We start from the raw sequence: 26,809 nt of genomic DNA, 5'->3' as shown, positions 1-26,809 counted from the left end.
ATAGAACAATAACACAGCTTAAAATTATTAGGAATAGTTATCAGTAACAGTGTTCCAATGCATTTTTGCATTCAGATCACTCATATAAATTGTCTGATCTTTACTTTTACAGATTCATGACATGTTTTGAAGTCACAACTTGTACAAATTTAATTCTGAGTGACCCATTATGATGTACATAAAACATAAACAAGTATAAAGTAAATAGTTATTTTGTAGAAGAGCTTGGAAAGGCATCTCAACAACAATACAGTAAACATATTGTGTGTTAGAAGCTATCACTACAATACCTCCTCTGCTGACTGAATGGCCTCTTCTATGGGAATCATGCTATCTACATCAGTTTCCTTCTTGGCCTTCAGGTTTGAGCGGCAGCAGACCATAGTGACAGTGATAGGCAAGTCTTTGAGAATACTGACAACATCTTGGTGATTCTGACCTAGGAGTGGTATTCCATTCACCTAAAACATAGCAGAGAACTATATGAATTCTTCAATAAAACCTAATTAAAAGCAGTGTCTATTACTTAGAATATTGATATCTTAAATGCAACACTTTTCTCCTAATCATCTGAATTTATTCTACAATGTTTATGTTGTGTTAACATCACTATGCACTCAGTTCAGTAAGTTCAATAATATAAATATTAATGTTTAAATATTTAATGAAAAAGCATCAAAAGTAGGTGAGAGAAAATATTTGACCGAAAATATACTGATTGATTGATGTTAACAGTTGTTCTTTTTAAAATAAATCAGAGGATACGCTGCTCAATGAGACAACAAATGTATATCCAAATGACCTACATTCAGTTGACTGAATCTACTAATTTTTGTTCTAAATAAAGGGTACAATTCTAAAAGAGGTGCAGGAGCAGGGAGACCTGGGTGTGTACATATATGCATAAATCATTGAAGATGGCAGGACAAGTTGAGGGAATTGTTAATAAAGCATACAGCACTCCAGGCTTCATTAATAAAGGCAAAGAGCACAAAATCAAGGAAGTTACGTTAAACTTATATAAGACATTGGTTTGGCCTCAACTGGAGTATTCCATCCGGTTCTGTGCATCATTCTTTAGGAAGGGTGTGAAGGTGCTCAAGAGAGTGTAGAAAAGATTCACGAGAATAGTTCTAGGGGTGAGGAACTTAAGTTATATAGATAGACTGAAGAGGGAACTGGGTTATTATCTGAAAAGGAAGAATGTGCAGGACTACAGGGTGAAGGCGGCAGAGTGGTCCTTGGTGAAATGTTCCTTCAGAGAGCCTGTACAGACAAGATAGGCCAAATGGCCGCCTTCTGTGCTGTAACCATTCCATGATTTTTTGATAACAGGAAATCACATTCAAAAAGCATTGCAAAATTAGATTTCTCTCATATAAGTTTTCAAGTACAGCAAAATTCCAACGTGTCACGACTTTTACTTTACCCAAAACTTGTATCCAAGCAGTCAACTTATTAAATTATTATGGATTCAGCAAAAATAATACATCAATACAATAAATTACGTTAGTAATGCAAAAATGTGGTCAAGAAGTCATTGATGGCGATTGACATACTTACCATGCCAAATGCTTCAAGACTTCTGTTTGATTTGATCAGTTAGATGCTCAGTCCAATAATACTATTATTTAATGAATTTAGGACCTCTATGCCACTATAAACATATAAATGATGACTAAGTAATGAAGAAAATGGAACTTGGTAGCTCAACAACATAAGACGGAGGATAACTTGAAATGATTGCTCAGCATTTCATAAAGTAATACAGGATAATAACGCTCAGTAAAAACTCAAACTGCTAGAATGGTGAGGCACATGAACAACAGTTTTTTCCTCATTCTTCCTGGTTAGAAAATAATAATGGCACAGGAGTGTCACTGTCAAAAGCCTCATAACCATTGTGACCAATGGTCTGGAATATATGGTAGCATAATGGTTAGATTACTGGATTAGAAATCCAGAGACCTGAGCTGATGATCTGGAGAGAGACACGAGTTCAAATCCAATCACAGCAGTTGGGGAATTTAAATTTAGTTAATTAAATAAATCTGGAATATAAAGCTAGCATCAATAAAAGAGGTTATGACACATAATGACTGAACAGGTTCAGTTTAAGTGAGTGCATAAAATTTCAGGTATTGAGAGCTACCAAGATGGATACTATCATTAGGCTGAACATTCTTAGTCTTTTATCAGAAGCCATGGTGCTCCTGTAAAGGAGATATCAGACGTTAGAGCAGGCATAGAGGCAAAAAAGTTTGCAGCCAAGTTGACCAAAATAATAACCAAAGGATTAGCTTCTGAATAGGATGCAACTGAGACTTCTTGTAATCACATCCCTTGGACTATTTACTAAGAAGTGGCTTTGATGATCTCAGCCTTAGACATTGCTCCCTAATGATCAAGCTGTGCACCAAATCCATTGACAAATAATTTGTTCATATTCCCAAACTGGGAAATACCTTGCACTGGTAACTTTACCCTTGACACAGGATCACAAACACTTCTGGATTCCAAATGGAAATGTGCATCTTTAAGGTTTTAACAGTCCCCGGTGCACAATTCCTGTGTAACCTGTGATACCCAAACCAATTTGAATTCAGCCGTTTCAGGGTCGATTTGCGACTGAGGTCTAGCATGGGGCAAAATCTTTGTGTGACCTATCAGCTGGGATAGAAATCTATTCCCTCTTGATTCCCATTATCACAGATGCCAATAGTCTGACTAATGAAGTTCACAAAGCTGCTACTAAAATAGGATCCCAGGAGTGTCTCAATGCCTATAGCCAATGCCTAGTTCTTAAAAGTGCTTGTGAAACTCTCACTAATCTTGATGTTAGAGAAATGCTGATGGTCTTGATAAAATTCCTCCTGCTCTAAGTTCCTATAATACATGTTCACAGTATTAAACTGTAAATTTGATAGCTAAATTTAGCTTTAAATTTAATTATAAAATTAAACCTCAGCATTATTTGGAAATAAAATTCAAGAGATTTGAGTTGGTAGTTTCTGTTTAATAGAAACAATTTTCCTTGTTCAGCATGAAGTCTTAAGAATTGGCAAGTTGGGAACTTCAAGCTTCAGGAGACCTGGACATGAGAAGGAACAACATAAGTGGAGAAAGGATCCTCCCTACCCAGAATATCCATACACTGTCTAACACTAGACCTCACGGAAATAGATATTGTTATCTGCAGCTGTGCCTCGGAAGCCCAAAAACTGTCCAGCACCAGTTAAGGGCATCTCCTTGTGATTATCCAGTTCTGGTCCATGTTGGAATCAATGACAAAGTAGAAATAGGAATGAAATTTGGCTAAGGAGATTGAGTAACTAGGGTACAAATTTAAAAGCAGAGTCTCAAAGGTTGATTACTACCTGAGCTACACACAAATTGTTAAAGTGACCAGCAGATTAGAGAATTAAATGCGTGGCTGGAAGAATGGTGTGGAAGGTTCAGCTCAGGGTGCACAGTCACTAGTACTGTGGAAAGATGGAGCTGTTTCTTGGGACTAATGCCGTGGCGTATTAAGTAACCAGGGTGGTAGATAAGACTTTAAATTAATGGGGGGTGGTGGTGGTGGTGGAAGGGTTCAGGTAGAGAAAAATATATATAAGCCTAAAGGGAAAAGTCAAAGCTGCATAGCAGAGTCGCAATTTGGGAAAAATCAAACAGATTATGCCAGGAAGGTGCAGAGAGTTAATAACATTAATAGAGCATTAGCAACTAAGTCCACTTCAGGGAAAAATAGTAAAAAATTAAAATTAAAGGTGCTATATCTGAATATACAAGTATTTGTGACAAGAGAGGAATTAATGGCAGACATACAGGTAAATGGGTTGAACCTAGCAGCCTTTACTGAAATGTGGTTGTAAGTTGGGAACGAATATTCCAGGATTCTTGACATTTGGAAAAGATAGGCAAAATGGAAAAGATGTTGGGGTAGCCTTGATGATAAAAGGTAAGATAAACTCAGCAGTAAAAATGGATCTTAGCTCAGAACATCACAGTGTAGAATCAGTATGGGTGGAGCTAAGAAATGAATGACAGAAAACACAGGTAAGAGTACTCTATAGCCACCCCCTTCCCCCTTTCCCCCCACACCACCCCTCCACAACAGTAGCATTGGACAGAATATAAATCAGGAAATTAGGCTGCATGTAACAAAGATAATACAATATTTGTGTGGGGATCTTTGATCTTCATATAGACTGGACAAATCAAATTGACAAAAGTGGCTTGGAGGGGAAGTTAATGAAATGAATTTGAGACAGATTTCTAGAACTATATGTCAAGGAACCAACCAGGGAGGAAGTCAAGACAGGAGAAATTATAGGGGAGGATAAGGAAATGGCAGAGACGTTAAAGAAATATTGTGTGTCTGTTTTCACAGTAAAAACACAAGGACATACTGGTATTTGTGGGAAACAAAGAATCTATTGTGAATGAGTCACAGAATTTTAACGACACAGGAGGCCATTTGGCCCAATGTGTCTGCACTGACTCGCCAAATGAGCATTATGACCTAGTGCCATTGCCCTGCCTTTGCCCCGTACCCCTGCACATTGTTTCTATTCAAATAATCATCTAATGCCCTCGAGTGCCTCAATTAAACCTGCCTCCACAACATTTCCAGGCCGTGCATTCCAGACCCGAACCACTCAGGTGAGGAATTTATAGCAATTAATATTAGTAAAGTACTAAACCTCCTGGAATTGATGGGGCATATCCTAAGATTTAAAACAGGTGGCTGTGGAGACAGTGGATGCATTGATTTTGATTCTTTATAATTCCCTACATTGTAGAATGTTCCCTGTGGATTGGAAAGTAGCTAATTGAACTATGCTGTTCGAGAAAGGGAGAAAGGAAATTGGGAACTAGAGACCAGTTAACCTGACATTAATAGTAGAAAAAACGTTTGAATCTACTTTTAAGGGTATGGTAACAGGGCACTTGGAAAACCACAAGATGATCAGGCAGAATCAACACGGTTTTAGGAAAGGGAAATCGTGTTTGACAAATCCATTAGATTTTTTCTGAGGATATAGCTGGTACTGTAAGTGAGACGTAAACCAGTGGATGCAGTATATTGGAATTTTCAGAAGACATTCAAGAAGCTGCCGATCAAGAATTGTTACACAAGATTAGGGTTCATGGGATTGGTTAATGGAACAAAATCATAAAGTAGGAATAAGCAGTTCTTGCAGTTTGTAACTAGTGGAGTACCACAAGAATTATTCTTTAGGGCGTCAGCTATTTATAATCTATATCAATGAATTAGGTAAGGGGACTGAGTTCAATATATCCAAGTTTGCTGATGATACAAAGGTAGGTGAGAGGGATATTGTATAAAATGGACCTGTATTCTCTGGAGTTTTGAAGAATGAAAGGTGATCTCATTGAAATGTCTAAGATTCTTAATAGTTTTGACAGGATAGATGCTGACAGGTTATTTTCCTGGAACTGGGGGTTACAGTCTCAGGATAAGGGCTTGACCATTTAGGACTGAGGTGAGAAATATTTTCATTTCAAAGGGCTGTAAATCTTTGGAATGCTCCAACCAGAGTGTTGTGCAAATTAAGTTGGTGATAGCATGTTCAAAGCTGAGATCAATAGATTTCTTTGGGCACTAATGGAATCAAGGAATTTGGGAATAAGATGGTAAAGGGGAGGTGATGTATTTTCAGATACTTTCCAAAGGAAGAACTTCAATAAATTTTACATCCATACAAACAGGTTGTCTGGCTATTTAAATAATGCTGGTACCAGGCCCATCTTGTTTCCTCATGGTTCTTTTTTTTTTTAACCACGATGCAGGCGTTGAGAACTTATACTATACAATTTTTGTATCCTGGTGTCACAGCAGCCAGTTGTGCTGTGTGTTGTCAGGGCAGCACCAATGGGTGCCACATGGGCATGCAGGTAGCAACCCATGGCACTGCCTGCCCCCTGAGAATGGAGGTAAGTCTCTGTAGCCACACTATGCAATTGAATTTCATGCTCTTAATGTTTAATTTCCCCCAAACCACCACTCTCTTGTACATCATTTCGAGGAGGAATTATATTCCCACTGATGTTTCAATACCTCTGACAGAGAAAGTTCATTGGTAAAAGTTTTGTACCATTATCTTGAGAAAGACATTCTCCCAAATCTAATGGGCAGATTAGGAAGAAATTTTCCTGATAGCTCTAATATTCAGCTATCCAACACAAAATGTCTGGTACAAGGAAGAGATAACTGAAGAGGGCACTGTTAATTGTTCCTGTTGACCTCTTTGGAACACGCATAAAACCTTTTTTTTATTACAAAAAGAACTAAGGCTTTTCTTTAAACAGCAGATCTGTAAAAGGCTCAGCTGATCACCTCACAACAGGTTTCCAAATTTAAAAAAAAACACGGGAAAATAACCACAGTCATACAATGCAAGCAAAGATAACTATTCCATTGAAAAATCACCTTTATCTCATGATCTTTACAAAAGGAAAAATCAAAAGTGCATATTCTGAAAAATTTGAAATGTGATAAGTTAATTTGTTTTCTTAGTAAAAAATATAAGAATAGTTTTAAACAGTTGACCAAGGTAAATAACTAATAGGCCCAGGTCTTTCGATCAGAATCAGAAACCCAATTTCCGACTCTGATCAGCCAAAAAATGCACATTTACCTTCCTCTGATTTTTCTGTGCGATCTTCTGATGGAAGATCTTTCACAACCAACCCTGAGCACCAATCCTTGTAGTGAGCAGTGCAGAGAATCTGCATAGAAGTCACGCCTCCCTTTTAGGTCCAGCAGCTATATTCCGATAAGTCAAAAGTTTAAATGTCCCTAGGCTACTTTGAAAACAGCTACGGAGAGAAGGAGATAAAAACAAAAATAAAAACAAAAAAACTGCGGATGCTGGAAATCCAAAACAAAAACAGAATTACCTGGAAAAACTCAGCAGGTCTGGCAGCATCGGCGGAGAAGAAAAGAGTTGATGTTTCGAGTCCTCATGACCCTTCGACAGAGGTCATGAGGACTCGAAACGTCAACTCTTTTCTTCTCCACCGATGCTGCCAGACCTGCTGAGTTTTTCCAGGTAATTCTGTTTTTGTTATGGAGAGGAGGGTCAGTGTGAGTGATTGCGGTGGGGGAGGGGCGATCAGTAGTATATTACCCAGGTGTTAGACAAGGTTTTTTCCTGTCCAAAGTTGCCTGGGTACTTTCCAGTTGAGTAAGTCAGAACTATCCAAAGTCTCCAACTCTTAACTCCGATTTGGAGACTCTTTTAGAGGGTCCCTGGGAACAGGGCAATTGCTCATTGGAAGTTTAGGCTTTCCAGGCAATTCCCACAGAGTGTTGGAACTTCCAAAAAGTCCCGACAATCTGGGAACCGGAAGATCTGGGCCATAACATCTTAATCACAAAAACCAGTTAACACAAAGTTATCTGTGCAGTAAACAATGCAGGCCAAATTTAAACTTACCTCTAGTAGCTCATCACCACCATACAGTTTTCCATTACGTCCTACAGGCCCCTCAGGGAGGATGGAACGAATATAATGATGCCCAATGGTGGCTTCCAAACTTATGCCCAGGCCACTGCTTTCAGTGAACTTTATTACTTGAGTCACCTGAGAATAAAGGTATAGCACAACCTATTATTCTTGGTTATTATCTGTAAGAAATCCCAAGCCAACTATGAATAGTTGGGCCTAGCTAATGCCATAAAAATTGTAGTTTTAGAACACTGGCACAACATCTGTACTACGCGTCCCGAAACGCTGATGATCAGAAATCTAGTCATTTCTTTACTTCTCTATTGTCTAGTTAAAATATTTTTCTTTCATCCAAGCATTATATTTCTATAAATTTTGAATTCTTTTGAAAATTCCCTGTTCTTTTAAAGAATGCCTTTGGTTATTAACTTAAATGAAAATTTCAAAAATGCAGTTAGTATAAACCACATATGATCTCCAACAACATATATTTACATAGTAACCTTAATGTAGTGAGACATCTCAAAGCACTTCACAGGAACATCATCAAACCAAATTTGATACTGAGCCACATAGAACGATAAGACAGATAACCAAAAGTGTGATGAGATATGTTTTAAGAAGCGTTCTAAAGAAGGAGAAGTTGAGGGGTGGAGAAATCAGGGAGGGATTTTCAGACCTAGGACCCAGGCACCTTAAGGCATGACTGCCAATGGTTGAGTGATTAAAATATAAGGTATACAAGAGGCCAGAATTGGAGAAGTACAAAGGTCACAAAGGGTTTTAAGTCTGGAGGAGGTTAAAGAAATAGGAAGGGACAAGGCCATGGAAGGATCTGAAAAGGGTGAGATTTTTAAAATCGAAGTATTGCCAGATAGGCAGTCAATGTAGGCCAACAAGCACAGGGGTAATTTGCAAAAGGGACATGGCATGAGTTAGAATATGAACAACAGAATTTTGGGTCGGTTTAAGTTTACGAAGGGTGAAAGACAGGAAGCCAGCCAGGAGAACATTGGGATAGTTAAAAGTAGAGATAATAAAAGCACTGATGAGAGCATCAGCAGCTGATGAGCTAAGGCAGAAGTGGAGAACAACAGAGGTGAATGTAGATGGTCTTGGTGATGAAGCAGGTTATGTGGTCAGAAGCTCATCTTAAAATCAAATAGGACACCATTGTTGCGAATAGTCTGGTTCAGCATCAAGACAGTGACCAGGGAGAGGATGGAGTTGGTGACTGAAGAATGGAGTAAGAAATAGGCATCAAAGGCAATGGGGGTGAAGCTGGTCTATTCCAGCAACTTCGAACAGGCTCATAGCAAATTGGCAACTGATTTTTCATTGCGCCCAATCTTCTTTCCACACAATCTCACAGAACGAAAGTTCAAACTCTTTTTGGAGGCTTGTTTCCTAGTCTCACTTGGTTTGAAATTAAAAATTCTGGTAATATTTTTTCAAATCAATGGAAAATAAAAACTGGCGTGGTGAAAAATCAGCTGCCAATTCACTACAAGTTTGTGTCATGCTGCTGGTGTAGACCAATTTCATCCCCAATGGTTTGAAGTAGAAGTAGGTGGATCAAGGCTATAGTGTTCATAAAAAGGCTTTGTCTGAAAAGGGTTTGTGATAATTTGACAGTAGGTTATTATATATAAGTTTATTGTATGCTGGAATTACTAACTAATAAGTAACAGATGCATTTTTTAATTTACATACCACAATTTCATATTTAGCTCCAAGAATCCCTTGCCATTTAAAACAAAGACTTTCCTCTTCTGATGAGCTGAGCTGAAATCCTGAAATGATGGAGGGTTAACAAAACAAATCATGCTTATTTCACTTGAGCTTTGTATTGCCACAATTATGTTTTTAAAAACCTTCACAGAAACATATGAACAGGGGTAGAGCATCGGCCTGTTAATCCACCTTTCAAACAGATCATGGCTGATCATCCTCATTGCCTCAACGCCATTTTGCCCCAATATCCTTTAATGTCATTAGCATCCAGAAATCTATTGATATCTGTCTTGAACATGCTCAATGATTGAGCTTCCACAGCCCTCTGGAGTAGGGAATTCCAGAGATTCACCACCCTCTGAGTGAGGAAAGTCTCCCTCATCTCAGTCGCAAATGGCCTGCCCTTATTCTTGACTGTGTCCCTTGGTTCTAGGTTCATCAGCCAGAAGAAACATCCTGTTCACATCTACCCTGCCATGCCCTGTCAGAATTTTGTAAGGTTCAATGAGATCACCTCTCATTCTTCGAAATTTTAAAGAATACAGGCCCAGTTTCCTCAATCTCTCCTCAAGAAACAATCCCACCGACTCAGGGGTTAGTCTGGTGAACCTCCATTGCATTCCCTCATTGGCAAGTACATATTTTCTTGGATAAGGAAATCAAAACTGTACACAATACTCCAGGTGCAGTCTCACCAAGGCTCTACACAATCGCAGCAAGACACATTTTCTCCTGTACTCTAATCCTCTTATGACGAAGACCAACATATAATTTGCCTTCCTAATTGCTTGCTGCACTTGCATGCTAGCCTTTAGTGGCTCATGAATAGGACACCCAGGTCCCTTTGGACAACAACACTTCACAACCTCTCACCATTTAAGAAATACTCTACCATTCTGTTTTAGCTACCAAACTGGATAACTTCACACCTATTCACATTATATTCCATCTGCTATGTTCTTGCCTAATCATTTAGTCTGTCCACATCTCTTGAAACCTCCTTACATCCTCCTCACAACTTACAACTTAGCTTTGTGTTATCAGCAAATTTTGAAATATTACATTTGGTCCCCACGTCCAAATCATTTATATAGATTGTAAACAGCTGTGGCCCCAGCATTGATCTTTGTGGTGCGCCATTAGTAACAGCCTGCCATCCTGAGAATAGCCCGTTTATTCCTATTTTCTGTTTTCTGTCTATTAACCAATTCTCAATCCAGACCAGTGCATTTCCCCCAATCCCATGTGCTCTAATTTTGTTTACTAACTTTATCAAAATCCCTCTGAAAATCCAAATACATCACATCCACTAGCTCTCTTTTATCAATGCTACAGGTAATGTACTCAAAAAACTCCAAAAGATTTGTCAAAACATAATTTCCCTTTCATAAATCCAGGTTGATTCTGCCCTATCATATCATTATTTTCTAAGTATCCAATCATCACATCCCTGATAATAGAATCTATTTCCCTATTACCGACATCAAACTAACAGGTCTGTAGTTCTCCGTTTTTTCCCTTCCCTGGCACTTAAATAGTGGGGTTAAATTTGCTACTGTCCAGTCTGCAGGAACCTTTCCAGAATCAAATTTTGAAAGATAACCACAAATGCATCCAAAATTCCACCCAAGGTTGTATGTTAAAAAAAATTGTTCTTGTAAATATTTAGCATTTTAGTCATTGTTTAAAAATTATCCAAATCAATAAAATCTCTCTTGCAAACATTCTTCTCCCTCCTGTCTTGTTCCATACAAATAATATTCATATCAGTTCTAAAGATAAAATCAGCAATTCTTGATTTAACCAAAGAGAAGCTGAACTTTCCCAATCTGAAATGGCTGAAACAACAATAAAAAAAAATTGACTAAATATCTCACAGGCTCACTTTCAAATGAAAGCAGTTCTTTTTCCATTTCCATTTCTTCAGGAGCAGAAGCAACCAGAAACCATGCAAAACATGATAAATCCATCAGAAGTCATTGGCATCTCTCAGATAGGCCAACCCTATTGTACAAACCTGCCTTCCCACCTATCCTGTGATCCTATGGTTTAATACTTTGAAGCCCTAGTACACCAATTCAGCATTCCTGTAGTCATCTCCTTTCAAAACAGCTTACCTTCAATACAGGATTCAGGAAGGTGGCTCGGGGAAGGTTAATTATGGGGATGTTGGGGGAAGGATCTCATATATCTGCAGCTGGGGGTTGAATGAAGAATCTACAAAATTGCCTTCTGATTAACTCTGGTATTTTAGGACATACGTGTAAAACACAACAGAAAAGGACAAGCTTCCAATCATGAGGAATCCTATAGACAGGCCAATTTTGTTTTTTTTTATTATTCATTCATGAGATGCATCACTGGCTAGGTTGGCATTTATTGCCCATCCCTAAGTGCCCCTGTTTAGAGGGCAATTTTAAGAGTCAGTCACATTGCTGTGGGTCTAGAGTCATATGCAAACCAGACCAGATAAGGATGGCACACTTCCTTCCCCAAAGGACATTAGTGAACCAGTCTTTATGACAATCGGCAATGCTTTCATGGTCATCATCAGACTTTTAATTCCCACAACTGAACATATGTGCAGCAGGGTGAAGGATCCAGGTCACCACACACACACCCTACTCATAAGTGATATTTAAAAGGATCATCAGGTTAGTTACAGGTTTGTTATTCCTAGATTTCCACAGACTCTTGATGTGGTTGCAGTTTTTCCTGGTTTCTAGATTTGTTTAAATTCACAGATGTCTACAGGAAGTGCTACGGTGCTGAAGGACTTTGTCCTGACTTCAAGGATTCTGCACAAACCATTGCTTTCAAACATGGGTACAGCAGTAGGCGTTCCTCTTCAACTACAGTACGACAGAGAAAAACAGAAGTGATGCATAGCATTTCAAGCAGCTGGAAGAGAGATGAGGAGGGGGAGAAAGGCTCTCAGCAGGGGGCCACATCTGCCCAGAGTGCTCAGGGAGCAATTTTATTTATTTTTTCATGGGATATGGGCATCACTGGCAAAGCCGCCATTTGTTACCCATCCCTAATCGCCCTTGAACTTGGCTTTGCCAGGCCATTTCAGAGGGCATTAAGGGTCATCCATATTACTGTGGGTCTAGAGTCACATGTAGGCCAGGCCAAGTAAGGGTGACAGATTTCCTTCCCTAAAGCACATTAGTGAACTAGATGGATTTTTACAATTGATGATAGTTTCATGGCCACCTGAGGTTAGCTTTCAATTCCAGATTTTATTAATTTAATTTAAATTCCACCAGCTGCCTTCTTGGGATTAATTCTCCTACCTGAACCTCAGAAGGTAACAGTGTGTTAGATATCTCTGCTCTATTATGAGTGCCCTCATTGAAATCTGCCACCTGCTGCAGTTTCACAATGAGGAAGCAGGCAGAGCAAGGTGAGGATTATGGGCTACTCCGAGGTGCAGGAGGTTATTGAATGTACACACCTTGCTTTGCGGATGCTGCATGTCAACTCTGAACTGTACTATAACCAAAAGGGATTCTAAGGCCTTAACATACGACATATGCAGGTCAATGCAGAATCATGCAGATCAATGTTTAGTATTGGAAATCAGCCACAGAAATTTACAGCACCAAAGGAGGCCATTTGGCCCACTGAATCTGCACAAGTTGACAAATAGCCATCGGGCCTAATCTTACTTTCCTGCACTTCAAGTGCATGTCCAAGTACTTTTTAAATGTCATGAAGGTTGCTGTCTCCACCGCCCTTTCATGCCGTGAGTTCTAGATCCCTATTCATCCAGATCTGGGTGAAAAAATGTCCCCTTGAATTCCCTCTAAACCTCCTATCTCTTAACCTATTTTTATGCCCTCTGGTTATGGACACCTCAAAGGGAATAGGGCTTTCCTATCTGCTCTGTCTAGGCCCCTCATCCTTCTAAACACGTCAATTTGGTCTCCCTTCAGTTTCCTTTGCTCCAAAGACAATCCTGGCCTATCCAATCTTTCCTCATAACTAAAATACTCCAGTCCAGGTAACATCCTCATAAATCTCTTCTGACCTTCTCTAGGGCAATTACATCTTTTCTATAGTGCAAAAACTGCACACGGTAGTAATACATTTTGTATCAGTGCATTTTACTTGGAAAACTGATTGAATGTAAAATTTACATTAGTTAGCCCTTTTTAAAAAAAATACTCCTGCTATGGCCTAACATCCAAAGGGGCGGGCTGTTTAATACAATCTGCCATACTCAACAAATCCATGCTTATAAGACTCAGAACATGATGTCTAATATTAGATGTAATTCCACGATTGGACAGCACTTGCTCTCCCTGGCAACACTTCAACCAATCAGAATCGAAATGCCAAGCTTACAGCACCTTTTTTTCATGTGGTATAAATTGCTTTCTTTTGAAATTTGGCATTTTTGCAACTGTCCTGATGAGTACAAGACAAAAAGCTTTGACAGCATGTCACTTTTTTCAACAATTTCAGTGGGTTGAGAGTCTTTGGAACTCTCTTTCTGAAAAGGTGACGGAAGCTGAGGATTTGAATTTTTTTTAAGGTGGAGGTGGATAGATTCTTGATAAGCAAGGGGTTGATAGGTTATCGGCGGTAGACAGGATGCAGATTTCAGGTTACTATCAGATCAACCATGACCTTATTAAATAGCACCCACGCAAGTAATGCAAGGTACTAAAGTACCACCACCCCCTCTGCCAGCACAGACTGCAAGTCCGCGAGCACTTTACTGGAACCTGGTGTAGGTGGACTGCACATGTTGTATAATCTTCGCAACAACACTGGCCATGTAGCAATCACTGCTGGAAGAGCTCACAGCCCCTTGCAATCTCAGCAACCTGGCTAAGAGCTGTTTCCCCCATGTCGCAGCCCGACAGGGCAGGCATGCAACACACTCATCTGTGGCCATCCAAGGGGAGGCCAGCACTCTCTGGGAAGTGTTAAGGGGCCCTCACACAGGCTCAACCAGGAAAGGTGCTAAGTTCACTCATGCTAACCACGTCTCTCTCTCTCTCTCTTTCATGCCACAGGAGGACCACATCAGGAGCATGAAGCCTCGTGACCTAGCTGGATGCCTGATGACCTACAGACAGTGAAGACAACGGAGGGGAGAGCTACTGAGGCACCTGGCCGTTCAAACTCAGGAGTAGCAACCTCAGGAAAAAGGGACTGCTGGGGCTCCCACATATGCTGCCCAGGAACGAGAGCGAGCCGTGGCTGTACGACACCTAGCAACACCCAAGGTCTATACATGCCGTCAGTCATTCCTGCAGATGACTGAGAACCAGTGTCACCAACTGCTGCGCTTGTCTAGGGACCTGGTCGCTCACATCTACCACTTACTGCAGGACTTGGTGCCAAGGGGACATGGAGGGCATCCACTGACAGTGACTGTGAAAGTGACCACTGCACTCAATTTCCAAGCCAATGGCTCCTTTCAGGGCTCCACAGATGACCTCTATGGGATCTCACAAGCCTCCACCCACAAACGCAATCATGAGGCCACGGATGCCAACTTCTCGAGGGCACACAACTTTCTGCATTTCGCCCGGGACTGGGGCAGCCAGGATGCAAGGGCCATTGGATTCGTCCAGATCTCGGGATTTCCACAGGTGCAGGGTGCGATCGAATCACCCATGTGGCGCTCATGTCTCCATCATTGCACACGGTGGACTACGTTAGCCACAAGGGATTCCGCTCACTGAATGTGCAGCTAGTCTGCGACCACCAGAACACATCCTGCAAGAGTGCACATGGTTTCCAGGACATATGCATGACGCCTACATCCTCAGTCAGTCACAGGTCCCTGCAGTCTTCCAGGGTCCACAGGAGTTGCAGGGATGGCTCCTTGGGGACAGGGGCTACCCGCAGAGGCCATGGCTGATGACCCCAATGCGGCGGCCTCAGACTGCAGCAGAGCGGCAGTATGATGAGGCTCATGCTGCAGCTCGCAACTTGATGGAGCAGACCATTTGGATGCTGAAGAAGAGGTTCCAGTGCTTGGCCCGGTCTGGTAGAGCCCTACAATATCGTCCACAGAGGGTGTCACGCATCATCATCGTCTGCTGCTCCCTTTAGAACCTGATGCTCCAACGGGGAGACGAGCTGGCTGAGGAGGAGATGGAAGAGCTGCACATCTCCTCCGATGAGGACGCTACTGATGGGGATGAAAGTGAGGAGGTCCTCGGAGGCAACAATGACGGGGATGAGGCCCTCGCACTGGCTAGACAAGGCAGGCAAACTTGGGAAACCCTCATAGCAGCTACATTTGTGGAAGATGATGACAACATGCAGTGAGGTGTTCACACAGGTCCTCACAGTGCATGTGTGAACGCTTGACTCCAGTCTGGCTTATGGCAGCGCAAATACCCTCTGTGAGAATGTTCCTGTCATGGAGATGCAGTGGAGGCCCTAATAATCACTTGATCGCAGAAGGATGATGATGACATGCAGTGAGGACACTCCATGAATCTTCACGTAGCCTCTGAGAATGTCTGAGTCCTGTCTGGCCGAGGGCAGCTCACTTGCACTCTGTAATCAGGGTCATATCATAGAGGCGCAGGCAAGAACCTTTAGAAGCATCTGATCCTTTGTCCACCTTCAGCACCTGAGCTCTTCAGGAGCTGGAGCACAGCATCAGTGGTCACAGGTGCTAATGAGATGAGGATCAGCCCCTCCTTAAAAGGTGCTAAGATCACATCGAAAGAATGAGAGAACTCTGTGGCACCTGCCCACCAGAATCTGGCAGCAATGACAAGCACCTCCGAGGATGAGTGACAAGAACACTGCTCATCAGAAGGAGCCATAGGCAGGGGGACATTCTTAAGAGTTTATTGACAGTAGTCAACAGTATGTACAAGTGATTGACACCCATGCACAGGTTGTGCAACTAATTCTCCTTAACTTTCCTAACCCTGCTGCTACGTCTTGGTGCTCCCCAGACATCCAGTGGAGGTGGAGGAGCCTGCTGACTGTGACACCCTGTCTGTGATGACTTTGGCAGGCGTCCTCTGGAGGGCAGAGACTTGGAGGGCCCTGGACTGCTTTTGGGCTCCTGCTGTGTGGCAGTGGCACCTTCCTCAGTCTGTGAAACTGGAGCTGCTGAGGTCACACGAAGAGGGAAGTTGGATGGGCTGGTCACTCCCAGAGTCACCCGGGTGGATAGGCCTGCAGTGTGCACCTGCTGATCCTCCTCTCTATGGGTGCCCGGCTGACTCATTGAGGGGAAGGGGTAGATGGAGTGAGACCGAGCTGCCCCACACCCTTACTATGGCGTCATCGATGGAGTTGAGCCCATGCAGCAGTGCAGGAGCAACGTCCTGGCCACTATCCTACGTACTGACCTCAGTCCATTGGCATGCCGGCCCTATCACCTCAGCCTGAAGGCAGATGGACTCCTCCATCATGCCTTGCAATTTGAGGAGTACAGTGGGCATCCCTTCCTGGTGTTCTCAAGCTTGCCTTTGCAGCTCCAGCAACTGTGACATGACTGAGATATCTTACTCGGACTCAGCAAATTTCTGGCCTCCAACAGTGCTCTGAATGCCAGGGACCTAGGAAATCCCTACTGCCGCCTGCTGTGGATCAGACAGTGTGATGTGCTCACCAGATTGTGATCCCGTGTCTATTCTAAAGCTAGGTCAACCGAGGTCTGTGTCTCTGCGCTGATGGAGGGTGTGGGTGAACACTGTGATGGAATTTCAAGGAGGGTGCCTTCAGATTCCCCTTCAGAGGTTTCTGCAGGGCTTGATTGGAAGCCCTGGGTCATGGACTCTGTCGGCTGTTTGGCAGATGTGCCTGCAAAAGCAAGGAGATAATTAGTGCATGGCAACAGTCTGCGAAAGAGGACACATCACTCACGGCATGGTTGTCTGATGGATATTGTTTACTTGGTAGAGCAGCACCGACCTCACCATCAGCACAGGACCAGTCCAGATTCTCGCCGGCCAGCTGGATGGCTCTGTTTTTAAAGTCCGTGAGGGCCTTGACTTCGGGCATTCCGCCACCGGTCTGCGACCTCTCTCACTTATCGTGTGCCAGCTTGTCCTGCATGGATAGCGATGGAGAAAGTGTAAGCAGGACACCTGCCAGGCCAGATGATAAATGTGCCTGGCCTGGGCGGGTGGTGAGTGGTCCCAATGGACAGGCTAAAAACAATGAAGGTATGTGTGTGAGAGAGTGAATGTGATGTCCCTTGAACTGGCAGTGAGTGAGGGTCCTGTGGATGTGTGTTAGGTTTGTGAGTGTGTGAGGTGAGAGTGATGAAAAGTGACTTACCTGGCAGAATGGAGGAGATCATTCATTCTCTTACAGCACTGGGCGGCTGTCCTCTTCTGAAGGGCATTAGTGCTGACCACCCTGCCACCACCTCCCAAATCAGATTGGTCATGTTGCTGCCCATCCTGCGGCCAGAGCAGGAATACAGGACTTCCAGCAGTCACTCGAGGGACTCGTCATTAAACCGGGGTGGCTGCAGTCTTTTTTATCCTTTGCTGGCCATGTCTCCCGGGCAACAGTGGTGAGTTGTTGGTGATGAGCAGTGTGTGCTGGTGGCTGCCTTTTAAACATGGGGGCTGGCATGATGCAACAATGGGGTGATGGCAAGAGGGAGAATGAGAGCCCGCCTGCCATGGAAACGGCGTGTTTCCTGGGAATGCATAAATAATGAGGCGGCTTTGGGACGATACGGCATGAAAACCCACCATCGTGGCCAGCAGGTAAAATGTTATTTCCCCCCACCCTGCACTTTGGGCAGAATTTTCCCAGATTTGCACTAAAAGAAAACGGAAGAGCAGGGCAGGGAAGGTGGTCAAGCAAGCCGAGTCACAGAGTTGCATTCCTGAACGGTTTGAAAGCAGGTTTAGGAATGTTGCCACTTTCTTTCACTTCCAAGTAATTGAATGCCCAGAACCGGCATACTGTACAGAAGTAAAGGTGATTCTGGAAGATCCACATTACCACAACTTACAGTAGCTGAGAACCGAGAAAGTTCCAGCAAGAAATGCACCATGCAGACAAAAATCGCATAGGCGGAACCCTGTTAATGTTGAAGCCGTTGCCTGCGGAGAATCGGTTAAGTTCTTGAAGGAAAGGGGTTAGAATTCTGTTTAGAAGAATTGTGTGACTGAAATAGGAATCCATATAGACAAAATGGACTGCCGACTAACTCAGCGATAGTCTCTGTTTTATCTACCATTCCATGAGTAATTTATAATTCATACTGTCCATGAACTGTCGATTAACTTGTGTTTAGTTTACGTCGACTCGGACTTCTGCTGAAGTAAAAAGCACAAAACAGTGAAATTTGGGGGTGTCGTTCGGCAAATTTGTTATTTACGGATCACACAGGGGCTGTAACACCAAAGCGTGCCCAGCAACTATACAGCACAGGTCAGGCTGATAATGGATTACTCTCTACTTGACTGTATGAGTACAGTTCCAAAAACACTCAAGAAGCTCTACACCATCCAGGATAAAGCAACCCGTTTGAACGGCTTCCTATCCACCGCCTTAAATATTCACTCCCTGCACCACTGGAGCACGGTGACTGCATAAACGAGGTGCCCTGGTGAAAAAAGTTCTGGTGAAATGTTTTCCATTCAGCACAAGATACGCAGAAAAATGATGAGGTCAGAGGAGCCCAGGTTATCGGGTAGTGGACTTCTTCAGACTAAATACAGCGCTACAATAGGTGGTCACATAGCTAAGTAGTCCAGAATTTCCAAGTTAGCTTAGTGGTGCCAAGAAAGTTGTCAGGTTGAATTACAGGCACTGGGGAGACATCAGAGGTTGTGGATGGAGTCATCAAGTGTTGGGAATTCATCCATGGTTGGGATGTAATTAAGTGTTTGTATGGGGGTTGGGCAGGGAGATAAGGTTCCTTGGGCCTTCAGCCAGGGAGATCATGGGCCTTGGGCTTGTAGTCAGGAGTAGGAAAGGGACATCAGGATTCACGGGTTTGCAGCTGGGGGTCAGTAAGGGAGATTGGGGTCCTTGGGTTTGTTTGTGAGAGTTGGAAGGGTGACCTAAAACCTTGGGCCTGCAATTAGTAAGGGAGAATGGGGCCTAGGACTTACAGTTAGGAGTTGAGGTGAGTGGAGTCATTAGCCTTTTAACTGGCCGTGCAGAAGGAAGATCAGGATCTTTGGACTTGCTGTCGGGAGTCGGGAACGGAGATTGGGGTCATTCGGCTTGCAGTCCTGAGTCAGAAAAGGGCCATTGACCACGGAGGGCCTGCTGGTTGTGATTACCGGCAAAGAAGATCGGAGTTCCTGGTGTTTGAGCAAAGGGGTAGGGAGATCTGGATGGGAAGTGCTGCTGTAGGTTAGATGTCATGGATCTCATGACAGCGCACCGTGGTGATTGCGCTGAGTACTTCTGTATATTTTTGCACTTGATTTTTAGTGCTGCTTTTTCCGAATGCAGCAAGTGCTGGTGTTGGATGACACAGGGCAATCCAAAACTGCTGCAGAGACCTGAAACAGGCAATAGGCCTTTTACTTACATATGCAAACAGCTTTGCACCTACTTCTCACGTCAGTGGTAGGGAAACTATTGAAGAAAATTCTGAAGGAGAGAATCTATCTCTGCTTGGAGAGGCAAGGTTTGATCAGGGATAATCAGCATGGCTTTGTCAGAGGGAGGTCATGCCTAACAAATTTGATTGAATTTTTTGAGGTGACCAGGTGTGTAGATGAGGGTAGTGCAGTTGATGTGGGTTATACGGATTTCAGCAAAGCCTTTGACAAGGTCCCACATGGGAAACTTATAAAGAAGGCAAATGCAAATGGGATACAGGGTCATTTGATAAGGTGGGTTCAAAAATGGCTTAGTTGTAGGAGACAAAGGGTGATGACAGAAGGATGCTTTAGTGGCTGGAAGCCAGTGTCCAGTGGCGTACCACAGGGATCTGCGCTGGGTCCCCTATTATTCGTCATTTATATAAATGATATAGATGACGATGTAGCGGGTAGGATTAGTAACTTTGCAGATGACACAAAGATTGGCCGGGTGATTAACAGTGAGGTTGAGTGTCTTGGGCTACAGGAAGATATAGACTGGATGGTCAAATGGGCAGATAAGTGGCAGATGGAATTTAACCCTGAAAAGTGAGAGGTGATACAATTTGGAAGTAATTTGACAAGGAAGTATTCAATGAACAGCATGACACTAGGAATTTCTGGGGAAGAAAAGGACCTTGGCGTGTGTGTACATAGATCTCTGAAGGTGGAGGGGCATGTTAGTGGGGTGGTGAAAAAGGCATATGAGACACTTGCCTTTATCAATCGAGGCATAGATTATAAAAGTAGAGAGATCATGTTGGAGTTGTATAGAAGGCCACAGCTGGAGTACTGTGTGCATTCTGTTCGCCACATTATAGGAAGGATGTGATTACACTGGAGGGTGTACAGAGGAGATTCACCAGGATGTTGCCAGGGATGAAATATTTAAGTTATGAAGAGAGGTTGGATAGACTTGGGTTGTTTTCTTTGGAGCAGAGAAGACTAAGGGGGGACGTGATCAAGGTGTACAAGATTATGAGGGGCAGGGACAGGGTGGATAGGGAACAGCTGTTCCCCTTGGTTGAACGGTCAGCCACAAGGGGACACAAATTCAAGGTGAAGGGCAGGAGGTTTAGGGGGGATGTGAAGAAAAACCTTTTTACCCAAAGGGTGGTGACAGTCTGGAATGTGCTGCCTGGGAGGGTGGTGAAGAAGGGTTGCCTCACATCCTTTAAAAAGTACCTGGATGAACACTTGGCCCATAGCCTTGAATGGTGTGATGTGCCAAGTGCTGGTAAATGGGATTAGGTAAGTAGGCCAGGTGTTTCTCACATGTCGGTGAAGACTCGATGGGCTGATGGGCCTCTTCTGCACTCTGTTATTCTGTGATTCAACAGGTAAGAGATGCTTCTTGTTTCTCATATATATGAACATATGAAATAGAAGCAGAAGTAGGCCAGTCAGCCTCTCGAGCATGCTTCACCATTGAATCAAATCATGGCTGATCTTCTTGTTTCGAGTTCTACATTCTCATCTACCCCCAATAACCTTTGATTCCCTTGATTAATAAGAATCTATCTACCACTACCTTAAAAATATTCAGTGACCCCATCCCCACCACCTTCTGAGGCAGAGTTCCAAAGTCGCACAACCCCCTCAGAGAATTCTCCTCATCTCTGTCCTATAAGTGTGACCCTCAGTCCTGGACTCACCCACAAGAGGAAACATCCTTTCCACGTCGACCTGTCAAGGCCATTCAAGACCTTATACACTTCTAACAAGTCACCTCTACTCTTCTAAATGCCAGTAGAAAAAAGCTGATCCTACCCAACCCATTCTCATAAGGCAACCCGCTCATTCCAGGTATCAATCTAGTAAACCTCCTCTGAACAATCTCCAACACATTTACATCCATCCTTAAATGAGAGGATCAAAACTGCACAGTATTTGATACGCAGTCTCACCAATTCCCTCTATAACTGAAGCATAACATCCTTACTTTTATGTTCAATTCCGCTTATAATAAAGGATATCATTCCATTAGCCTTCTTGATTTCATGCTGTATCTGCATACTAACTTTTTGTGACTCATGCACAAGACCACCTAGATCCCTCTGCGCCTTAGAATTCTGCAGTCGTTCTCCGTTTAAGTAATACCCTGCACTTTTATTCTTCCTGCCAAAGTGAACAATGTCACATTTTCCCACATTATACTCCATCTACCAGATTTTTTCCCACTCACTCAACTTAACTATATCCAGCTTAAAACTCCTGTCTTCTTCATAACATACTTTCCTACCTATCTTTGTGTCATCTGCAAATTTATCTACCATGCCTTTGCTCCCTTCATCTAAGTCATTGATGTAAATTGTAAAAAGCTGAGGCTCCAACACACACTGCTGCGGGACTCCACTCATCACATCCAGCCAATCAGACAAAGACCTATTTATGCATACTCTGTTTTTTGCCAGCCAGCCAGCCTTATATCTAGGCTAATATGTTACCCCCTACACTATGAGCTTTTATTTTCCGTAATAACAGTTGATGTACCATCTTACCAAATGCTTTCTGGAAATCCAAGTAGAGTACGTCTACAGGTTCCCCTCTAACCACCACACATGTTACTCCTTCAAAGAACTCTAATATTTCGTAAAACCATGCTGACTCTTCCCGATTATCTTAAGCTTTTCTAAATGCCCAGTTATAACCTTTTTAATGATTAACTATTAACACCTTCCCCACAACAGACGTCAAGTTAACTGGCCGATAGTTTCCTGTTTTCTACCTCCCTCCATTCCTGAATAGGGGGGTTATATTTGCTACTTTCTAGTCTGATGGAATATTTCCAGATTCTAGGGAACTTTGGAAAATTAACACCAATGTATCTACTACCTCATTAGCCAACTCTTTTAAGACCCTGGGAAGAAATCCATCTGGACCTGGAGACTTGTCAGCCTGCAACTCCATCAGTTTGCTCAGCACTGCTTCCCTAGTTATTGTAATTTCACCAAGTTCCTCTCTCCCTTCCATCTCCCGAATGATAGCTATTACGGGAATTTTTTTTATCCTCTTTAGTGAAGTCAGAAGCTAAATATTTGTTTATTTCATCCACCATTTCCTTGTTATCTACTATCAACTCCTCATTCTCACTCTCTAGAGGACCAACACTCACTTTACCTACACTTTCCCTGTTAAAATACATGTAGAAACTCTTGTTAGCCATTTTTACATTTCTAGTTAGCTTCTTTTCATACTCTAATTTCTTTCTCCGGACTAACCTTTTGGTCATTCTCTGCCATTCTTTATATCCTGACCAATCATCTGATCTGCCACTCATCCTTGCGCAGTTATATGCTTTTTCTTTAAGTGTGATGTTTCCCCTAACTTATTTAGTTAACCACAGATGGCGGGTCCTCCCTTTGGAATTTTTCGCTATCATGGGAATATACTTATTCTGGGTATTCTGAAATATCCCCTTAAATGCCTGCCACTGCTTCTCTATTGATCCTTTCCGTAGCCTTGGATCCCAGTTCACTTCAGCTAACTCAGCTTTCATGTATGTCCACCTGGTTGCCCTTATCTAAGTTTAAGATACTAGTCTAGGCCCATTCTTCTCCTTTTCAAACTGAATGTAAAATTTATTCATATTGTAGTCACTGTTACCTAGGTCATTAATTAATCCTGACACATTACACAAAACCAAATCTAACATAACCTGGTCTCTGGTTGGTTCACGTGCTGTTCTAAGAAACTATCTCAAAAGCATTCTATGAACTGGCCCTGGAGCGGGTCCAGAGGAGGTTCATGAGAATGATCCCAGGAATCAAAGGCTTAACATATGAGGAACATTTGAGGACTCTGGGTCTATACTTGATGGAGTTTAGAAGGATGAGGGGGGATCTAATTGAAACTTACAGAATACTGAAAGGCCTGGATAGACTGGACGTGGGGAAGATGTTTCCATTAGTAGGAGAGACTAGGACCCGAGGGCACAGCCTCAGAGTAAAGGGAAGACCTTTTAGAACAGAGATGAGGAGAAACTTCTTTAGCCAGAGAGTGGTGAATCTATGGAATTCATTGCCACAGAAGGGTGGAGGCCAGGTCATTGAGTGTATTTAAGATCGAGATAGATAGGTTCTTGATTGGTAAGGGGATCAAAAGTTACGGGAAGAAGGCAGCAGAATGGGATTGAGAAACTTAGCAGCCATGATTGAATGGCGGAGCAGACTCGATGGGCCGATTGGCCTAATTTCTGCTCCTATGTCTTATGGTCTAACTCCTTTCTCAACATGGTTGATAGTGCACTTTTACTTCAGGAAAAGGGCTATGTGGGTCAATATAACCCCCATAGTGTTTGCACACAGAATTCAAGGAAAGTGGCAAGTTTGTCTCTCTTTCCACTTCTCTCCCAAGCCTCCCCACCCAGAGTACAAGGCAGCAAAAAGTTGTCTTTTTTAAAAATCAGAACACGTTTAGTTTGAATAGCTTAGGCAAAGAAGTAAGTCTACATCAATGGAGATAGTAAGATGCATCTTCCATCATTTGTCATTACGAAAGCATAATGATATACATCTTGCCCTCCGTACTGCCCCCGGCCACACCACCTCCCCCCCCACCGCTCCCGATCCCACAGCTGCCAGCTATATAGTGTTCTGTCATTTACTTCATGTAAAATAAGCCAGATATAGGTTTTACGCTCTACTTGTCATGTTACAGTGATTACCTGTCTGCCTTCTGTAAAGAGAGGCTGTATCTGCTATATTTTATTTGCTGCCATATACAGAAAGGGTTTGCAGTTACAATCCCCAGGTCATTCTATGGTTTAACTAAGAATCTGATAATAAAGCTCTACCTCCAAGGAACATAAGATTCACATAAGATTTAGCGACATGAAATCTAGAGAACATTTTGCACAATAAACTTTGCTTTTAGAAACACTTTTTACCAGGATAATATGTACCTGCTGCCGTGAACCTGGTTTCACCTTCTGCTTCAATTTCTTGCTCCTTAGTAGGGGCAGCATTTGAAATCTTATTCACCAGTGCCGATGATTCTTCAATCATTGCAGATATTGCTGCAGAGATCATGTGCATGAAGGAAAACAATGATTTAGTTATGGCAATCTATGATTTTAAACATGATATATAAAACCCCAAAGTCAACAATACAACTGGCAGCAATAGTGGCAATATTCAACTGTCAAACTTTAATTTTTTAAAATTCAGATTAGTGGAATCGCTGCAAATCTTTTTTTTTATCCACATGTACTTGAATTTCAGTGTTTCCATCTCCTCCAAAAGCTCCTCAATTTACAATTTCTGTGCATACTTGAATCAAGAATATCAAACGGTTTCAGGCCCTTCAGTTGGATTATCATGAACGCCAGCACAAAGAAAATAATCCGAACAGGGATTTTAAGCACTTTTCTAGTGCAACACAAAACATGAACTGAAGTGCTAGAACAATTGCAATTGGAATACATGATGCATACAGGGACTACAAATGTACCTGAAGCAGGTTTGTCATCTATTGTGAGGACATCTCCACCCATCTCAGGTTTTGCTTCATCCTTATTCTCAGACTGTGTCAAGGCTTCTGGTTTGAGTCCTCTCCTCATTAAAATAAGACGCACAATTTGGCTTGTGTGACGCAACATTTCCACTGCTTGCTGGTTAGTGTAGCCTTGAATATTTGTTCCATCCACCTGGAATGGAAACATATTCAGACTGTTATGACAGGCTGTAAATGCCAAGCTGCCCAAATCCCAGAGGGAAACTTGAAGCAGCTGCCACAACTATTTGCAATTTGTACTTATTCCGAAATATGGGCTTTGAATTCAGCAAAAGGCCAGCAAGTCTTATAGGTTTCTTACAAAGTTAAATTAAACCTTAATTAATAGAAGAGGTGGTTTTAAATTATTTTAAGCACATACATAGATCTACAAACTACTACCATGATAACTTCTAAATCCCTTAATTAATCTAACTCCCAGTTACACTTCTGTTAAGGGTAACAGTAAGACAGATTTTAAAAGACCCAGGCAAAGTGACACACAATACCCTGAACAGTCGAATTCAAGGCGAGTTTTTCTCAACTTCAGTTCTTGCAGCCAGCCGTTTGAGGCTTAGAGGCTATTCACAATTGTTAGATCTTAGAAAGTCAGCCCTTACACACAACCTTCTCTCCTTTATATATATATTCCCCTTTGAATTCAAATTCCCATTGTTTTACAATGTCTTTGGACCGTACCTCTCTAATAATAAAAAATTTATCATAGTACCAATTTTACAGTTTCTTAACTTCTACTGGCTAGGTGTAACATTTCAACCCCTCTTTTGAATTCAAGCTAGTCTGCTTTATTAAAAAATGCAAATGTTCCCTTCACACCTCACATTCTAAACCTTCCCCTATGTTTACCTATTTAACATTTCCAACCTAGCTTATCTTCTGATACATCAATGCCTTCAGCTGCCTTTAATTCAATTAAGTCCCCACACCCAACACACACCCCCACTATTACTCTACTTTACAATAAATTAGGAGAATTATACCTTCCTGACACAGACTATATTGCCCAAATTGGGATTAAATAGACAACCATTATGAAATGATCGTCCTACAAAGAAGGATAGCATAGCTGGCTGACATGACAGGCAAAGCGATGCTGTTTTTTGATTTCTAGATTTTCAAACTGTAATAGAATTATGAGTGAAGATTTCAATAACACCGGCTTTCAGGACATGAAGAGTGTTTTGCCAAAAGTGCCCATACGTTAAGTTTTCAGAACACATATTAGATGACAGTCAAGTTTTTAGACATGAAAGGCAATGGTTAAATACATTAGAAAAGGAAATGAACAAATAGAAGTAGGTTCATCAGAATTTTCAAAATCAATATTTTTCTAAAACAAAGAAAAATTGTAGTTTTAGATCAAGAATGTGAGATATTATATTCCTCCCTTGGATGCGAAGCATCAGATAAAGGGACTAGATTCTAAAAGGGGGGGCAAACAGACAGAGATTGTGATTCATATTGGTACCAATATGGGATGCGAGCAGAATTTAGGGAGCTAGGAAACAGATTAATAAGCAGGACCTA

The 26,809-nt window shown here is 42.2% G+C and overlaps 1 protein-coding gene across 4 annotated transcripts in view; it reads right to left on the bottom strand.

Moving 5' to 3' along the window:
* LOC121276887 (multiple PDZ domain protein) overlaps positions 1–26,809 on the bottom strand; it is a 413,889-nt gene that overhangs the window by 270,335 nt on the left and 116,745 nt on the right. For 2 of the 4 annotated variants that reach the window (XM_041185496.1, XM_041185497.1), the window contains exons 12-16: positions 25,220–25,415; positions 24,672–24,785; positions 9,192–9,271; positions 7,467–7,637; positions 291–461 (exon numbers count right to left, since the gene is read on the bottom strand). In XM_041185496.1, the coding sequence (XP_041041430.1) occupies positions 291–461; positions 7,467–7,637; positions 9,192–9,271; positions 24,672–24,785; positions 25,220–25,415 (732 nt within the window). The remainder of the gene's footprint in view (positions 1–290; positions 462–7,466; positions 7,638–9,191; positions 9,272–24,671; positions 24,786–25,219; positions 25,416–26,809) is intronic. The other 2 variants (XM_041185495.1, XM_041185498.1) reach the window with 1 other exon arrangement.

Source organism: Carcharodon carcharias, chromosome 4 (assembly GCF_017639515.1).
Source record: "Carcharodon carcharias isolate sCarCar2 chromosome 4, sCarCar2.pri, whole genome shotgun sequence".
Lineage (NCBI taxonomy): Eukaryota > Metazoa > Chordata > Chondrichthyes > Lamniformes > Lamnidae > Carcharodon > Carcharodon carcharias.
The sequence above is the reverse complement of the archived record's forward strand: the minus strand, read 5'-3'. Positions and strand labels throughout refer to the sequence as shown.